This window comes from Ascaphus truei, chromosome 8, assembly GCF_040206685.1.
Source record: "Ascaphus truei isolate aAscTru1 chromosome 8, aAscTru1.hap1, whole genome shotgun sequence".
Classification (NCBI taxonomy): Eukaryota; Metazoa; Chordata; class Amphibia; order Anura; family Ascaphidae; genus Ascaphus; species Ascaphus truei.
In genome coordinates, this window is record NC_134490.1 from 74,824,752 (window position 1) to 74,830,751 (window position 6,000).

General features: G+C 48.3%; 1 protein-coding gene across 6 annotated transcripts in view; it reads left to right on the forward strand.

Annotated features, from left to right (window-relative positions):
• Positions 1-6,000, forward strand: part of ADGRA1 (adhesion G protein-coupled receptor A1) — a 692,353-nt gene that overhangs the window by 277,398 nt on the left and 408,955 nt on the right. Inside the window, exon 2 of one of the 6 annotated variants that reach the window (XM_075612710.1) lies at positions 2,470-2,636. The exons of the other annotated variants lie outside the window; for them this stretch is intronic. Within the exon in view, the coding sequence (XP_075468825.1) occupies positions 2,559-2,636 (78 nt within the window). The 5' untranslated portion in view covers positions 2,470-2,558. The remainder of the gene's footprint in view (positions 1-2,469; positions 2,637-6,000) is intronic. 6 annotated transcript variants of the gene reach the window in all.

Below are 6,000 nucleotides of genomic sequence, written 5' to 3' on the forward strand. Positions count from 1 at the left end.
GGATCCCTATAGCAACCCAGGGTAGGCCTCGCAAACACTAACACTGCTAGTAACACATTAGGAGAGGGGGCTGCATATATATGTATAGTAGGTACTTCTATAGATCTTACAGGTCCAAAAACCATGTTGTGTACCTGCTAAATAGGTACAGTTGGAGGGCATGCTTTCATCCACATAAGTTTAGTTTTAATTACATTTGTGAGAGAGCTTTTTTGTTTTATTATTGTTTTCAAACATAAATTCCATTTGATGACATAATGAGTACTTCAGTAATAGGTTATACCTTTTTCATTTGGACTAACAATTGATATTTTGATGTTTGATGTTTATTAACTTTGTCCAGCTGGTCTCAGCTGTTTTGGAGTTCAGTTAGGAAAAAAGGGGGAAATAGTTGCGCCAAACTTGTATAATCGGTGTAAAGCTTTAGTCCCACACAAAGTGTAACCTGCTGCCAGAGTCTCTATAGAGGTGATTCACAAACCTCTATAATGAACAGTCTTTGGGAACGGGATGGATCCTCTGGCGCTTGTCTCCAACTTGTGGCTCAGGAGTACATGTAAAATAAGGGAAAGGGGGTGAGGGAACACAATCAGGGGTACCAGGCGTGTAGTAACAAATATATAGCTGTATATTTAACCACACTTACATGGGGATATTGTATTGTATTGTATTGTATGTCTTTATTTATATAGCGCCATTAGTGTACATAGCGCTTCACAGTAGTAATACATGTGGTAATCAAATAAATAACAGATAATATAAATAACAGATCATGGGAATAAGTGTTTTAGACATAAAAGTAACATTTCGGAAGAGGAGTCCCTGCCCCGAGGAGCTTACAGTCTAATTGGTAGGTAGGGAGAACGTACAGAGACAGTAGGAGGGAGTTCTGGTAAGTGCGTCTGCAGGGGGCCAAGCATTATGTATCGTGTTTAGAATATCCACAGTGCTATTCATATGCTTCTTTAAGCAAGTGTGTCTTAAGGTGGGTCTTAAAGGTGGCTAGAGAGGGTGCTAGTCGGGTACTGAGGGGAAGGGCATTCCAGAGGTGTGGGGCAGTCAGTGAAAAAGGTTTAAGGCGGGAGAGGGCTTTAGATACAAAGGGGGTAGAAAGAAGACATCCTTGAGAAGAACGCAAGAGTCTGGATGGTGCATATTGAGAAATTAGGGATGAGATGTAAGGAGGGGCAGAAGAATGTAAAGCTTTAAAAGTGAGGAGAAGAATGGAGTGTGAGATGCGGGATTTGACCGGAAGCCAGGAGAGGGATTTCATGAGGGGAGATGCTGAGACAGATCTAGGAAAGAGAAGAGTGATTCTGGCAGCAGCATTTAGGATAGATTGTAGGGGAGACAGGTGAGAGGCAGGAAGGCCGGACAGCAGGAGGTTACAGTAATCAAGACGGGAGAGAATGAGGGCCTGAGTCAGAGTTTTAGCAGTCGAACAACAGAGGAAAGGGCGTATCTTAGTTATATTGCGGAGGAAAAAGCGACAAGTTTTAGAAATGTTTTGAATGTGAGGGGCGAATGTGAGAGAGGAGTCGAATGTGACCCCTAGGCAGCGTGCTTGGGCTACTGGGTGAATGATTGTAGTACCAACAGTAATGTGGAAGGAGGTAGTAGGGCCAGGTTTGGGAGGAAGTATGAGGAGCTCTGTTTTAGCCATGTTGAGTTTAAGGCGTCGGAGGGCCATCCAGGATGATATAGCAGAGAGACATTCAGAAACTTTGGTTTGTACAGCAGGTGTAAGGTCAGGTGTTGAAAAGTATATTTGTGTGTCGTCGGCATAGAGGTGATAATTAAACCCAAAAGATGTTATTAGGTCACCTAGAGAGAGTGTGTACAGAGAAAAGAGAAGAGGTCCCAGGACAGAGCCCTGGGGTACCCCCACAGAGAGATCAATAGAGGAGGAGGAGGTGTTAGCAGAAGAGACACTAAAAGTACGATGGGAGAGGTAGGATGAGATCCAGGATAGAGCTTTGTTCCGAATACCTACAGTAGAGTATGGAGAATGTGGAGGAGAAGAGGGTGGTCCACTGTGTCAAATGCTGCAGAGAGGTCGAGTAATATGAGCAGAGTGTAATGACCTATGACTATGAGGTCTTCTGTGGTAGTTGAGTGGGCTCTGGATGTGTATTAACTAACAGATCTTCAACTAGGGATGGGGGGGAGAGGGGGGCCTCTTGATGGTTCCTCAAAATAGGGAGAAGAAGGGAAACATAGTGTAACACTGTTTATTAGCAAAAAAAATAAAATAGAGATTAAAAACTCACAAGCGGCCAATATTTATTGGCATAAGGAGGAGGTGTCTCCAGACTCCACAGAGCGTCCTTCCAAAAGATTGGTGGTTTCTTGTGGCGTCCGTTCCAGCTGGTAAGATGGTGTATAAGGATACGATTTAACAGCAGGGGGATCTCCCGGAACTTGTGCAAAGACCGGACTTCCTCCCGTTTGTCTTTCTCCTTTCTACAGCTCCCGCCTTCCGCGCACGCGCATGTGCTCCGGTCGTGGTGCTGGACAGACTGGAAAAATGCCTTCACTCCTCTGTACGGTGGCCTGTGATGCCCAAAAGTCAGGAGTTTTGGAGTTCAGTGGCTCCTCCCTCCCAGGGTTTAAGCTCGCCCCTCCCCACTTTCCAAGTAAGCAGGTTTTCTTTTCATGCAACTGGTTGTGACAGGGTCATTGCTAGGACCATTCTTCCTCTAATTATAGAGGTAAATAAGAATTTTAATCAGGTAGTGTTAGGACCTGCAAATTTGGTCATGCCTTGATGTGGCTCGCAGGCTTATAATGCTTTGGCCAAAGGGGCTAACTAAATGACCCTTTTCAAGAGATATATGGGCATTTTTGTCACATTGGATGTTGCTCTGGACTTCTTTGTTTCTTGTTGTATACATTTAGCCACGCTCATTAGCACTCCTTTTGATATATATATATATATATATATATATATATACATATATATACAGTGTTCGACAATCCTATACATTTACACGCCCGGGGCGTGTGGATTTAACCCCCGGGTGAGTAAATATTGGCCCAAGCTGCACACGTGTTTGTTTTTTTAAATTTCCTCCTGCTCGCGCTGAAATTTCCCTGCTCGCGCTGGTTAAAAAAAACAAAAAAACCTCCCCCTACCTGACAGCTGATTGGCGCGCGCTCCCAGGCTTTGTGGGCGCGCGGCCAGGCTCTATATGAGCCCGCCCCCAACGAGCAGCCATTCTTTCTGGCCGGAAATATGTTAAAGAGTAAGTACTCTCTAATCCTCCATCCTGCGGCCCCTCTGCTCCTTCCCTGCCTCCTAGGTGTTCCCCTAAATCCCCGCTTCTCTCCCCGGTCACCGCGCCACTTCCCGCTTCCCACTGATACGCGCGCGGAACGGAGGTGTTCCCCCTTAATCACCGCTTCCCACGATACCCGCGCCACTTCCTGCTTCCCACCAATACCCGCGGGGCGGGTGATGGTAGTGGGGGTGTTCCCCCCCTTCTCTCCCCGGTTCCCGCGCTACTTCCTGCTTCCCCCGATACTCGCACGGGGCGGATGTGTTCCCCTTAATCCTCGCTTCCCACCGATACCCGCGCCACTTCCTGCTTCCCCCCGATCCACGCGCGGGGCTGGAGATGGTAGTGGGGGAGTTCCCCCCTTACCTCCTTGGTCTCCGCTTCCCTACGGTCCCGTGGCTGTCCGCGCAGGGCAGGAGATGGTCACGGGTGGGAGGGGGGGGGGGGGGGGGAGCGGGACAGTGGTGGTGCTCGGTCGCGCGGCCTTTCCTCTTCTCCCCCTGTCGTGTGTGTGCATGGGAGAGTGTGTGTGTGCATGTGTGTGTGTATGTGTGTGTGTGCATGTGTGTATGGGAGAGTGTATGTGTGTGTGTGTGCATGGGAGAGTGTTTGTGTGTGCATGGGAGAGTGTGCATGTGTGCATGGGAGTGTGTGTGTGCATGGGAGAGTGTGTGTGTGTGTATGCATGCATGGGAGAGTGTGTGTGTGGGTGTGGTAGGATACCAGAAGTGTCACATCACCCCGTCACCCAATCACCCCGTCACCCAATCAACTGTCTCTCACCCCCTTTCTCTCGCCCCTGTCTCTCGCCCCCTGTCTCTCGCCTCCTGTCTCTTGCCCTTTGTCTCCATCCCTCACCTCTCTCTCTCTCACCCTCTCTCTCACCCTCTCTCACTCCATCTCTCTCTCACTCCATCTCTCTCTCACTTCATCTCTCTCTCTCACCCCACTCCCTCTCTCACCCCCCCCTCTCTCTCTCACCCCCTCTCTCTCTCACCCCTCTCTCTCTCACCCCCTCTCTCTCTCTCTCACCCCCCCCTCTCTCTCCCCCTCTCTCTCTCACCCCCTCTCTCTCTCTCTCTCTCACCCCTCCTCTCTCTCTCTCACCCCCCTCTCTCTCTCTCACCCCCTCTCTCTCTCACCCTATCTCTTACCCTCTCTCACTCCATCTCTCTCTCTCACTCCATCTCTCTCTCTCTCACTCACCATCTCTCTCTCACTCACCCCCTCTCCTCTCTCTCTCACCCCCCCCTCTCTCTCTCTCTCTCACCCCCTCTCTCTCTCTCTCACCCCCTTTCTCTCTCACCCCCCCCTCTCTCTCTCACCCCCTCTCTCTCACCCCCCCTCTCTCTCTCACCCCCTCTCTCTCTCTCTCTCTCTCTCTCACCCCCTCTCTCTCTCTCTCACCCCCTCTCTCTCTCATCCTCTCTCTGTGTCTGTCTCACACTCTGTTTCTGGATCTCTTATTTACCCTATATATCTTAACTGCCCTATACTACACCGAAATAACCTATACTGCTTTCTTCCGGATCTGACTCAAGCTTCACACGGAAGACATCGGAACCCCCCCTAATCCAGAAGACAGGTAGGGAACACATCCCCTCCGATGTATAACATTGCGGGAATGAGGTACCTGGACATTGAGGGACTGCGGATCAGTAAGATCCCAGGTGGGATTGCTGCTTTAGATATTGTGAAGCGGGGACGTCCAGACACTGGTTAAGGGGTTCAGGAAACTAGTCATTCACACCTGGCTTTTATTTCTAGATCCGACATTTACACACACACACACACACACACACACACACACACACACACACACACACACACACACACACACACACACACACACACACACACACACACACACACACACACACACACACACACGTAACAAGGACGAATTGTAGTATAATGTAATACAATAAATACATTTATGTCAAAAACGAATGTTGTTCGGACTAGGAATTTATTAAATGTATTTTATTTATATATTTTATTTTAAGGCGGGGTTGGGGGCGGGACTGGGGGCGGGACTAGGGGCGAGTAGATTTTTTGGTTGGGCGAGTAGATTTTTGGGTGATTTGTCGAACACTGTACAGTATATATATACACACACACACACACAGTTGTCGACAAATCACCCAAAAATCTACTTGCCGAACAAAAAATCTACTCGCCACCCAGCCCCGCCCCTAGTACCGCCCGCAGACCCGCTTTTTTAAAAAAATAAATGAATAAATTCATAGTAAGAACAACATTCGTATTTTACATAAGTTTATTTATTGTATTACATTATACTACAATTAGCCCTTGTTACGTGTGTGTGTGTGTGTGTGTGTGTGTGTGTGTGTGTGTGTGTGTGTGTGTGTGTGTGTGTGTGTGTGTGTGTGTGTGTGTGTGTGTGTAAATGTCGGATTTAGAAAAGAAAAGCCAGATGTGAATGACTCGTTTCCTGAACCCATAACTAGTGCCTGGACGCCTCCCTCGTCACAATATCTAAAACAGCAATCCCGCCTGGGATCTTACCTGATCCGCAGTCCCTCAATGTCCAGGTACCTCATTCCCGCAATGTTATACATTGGAGGGGAGGTGTTCCCTACCTGTCTTCTGGGTTAGGGGGGGTTCCGATGTCTTCCGTGTGAAGCTCGAGAGTTAGATCTGGAAGAAAGCAGTATAGGTTATTTCTGTGTAGGTATAGGGCAAGTAAGATATATAGGGT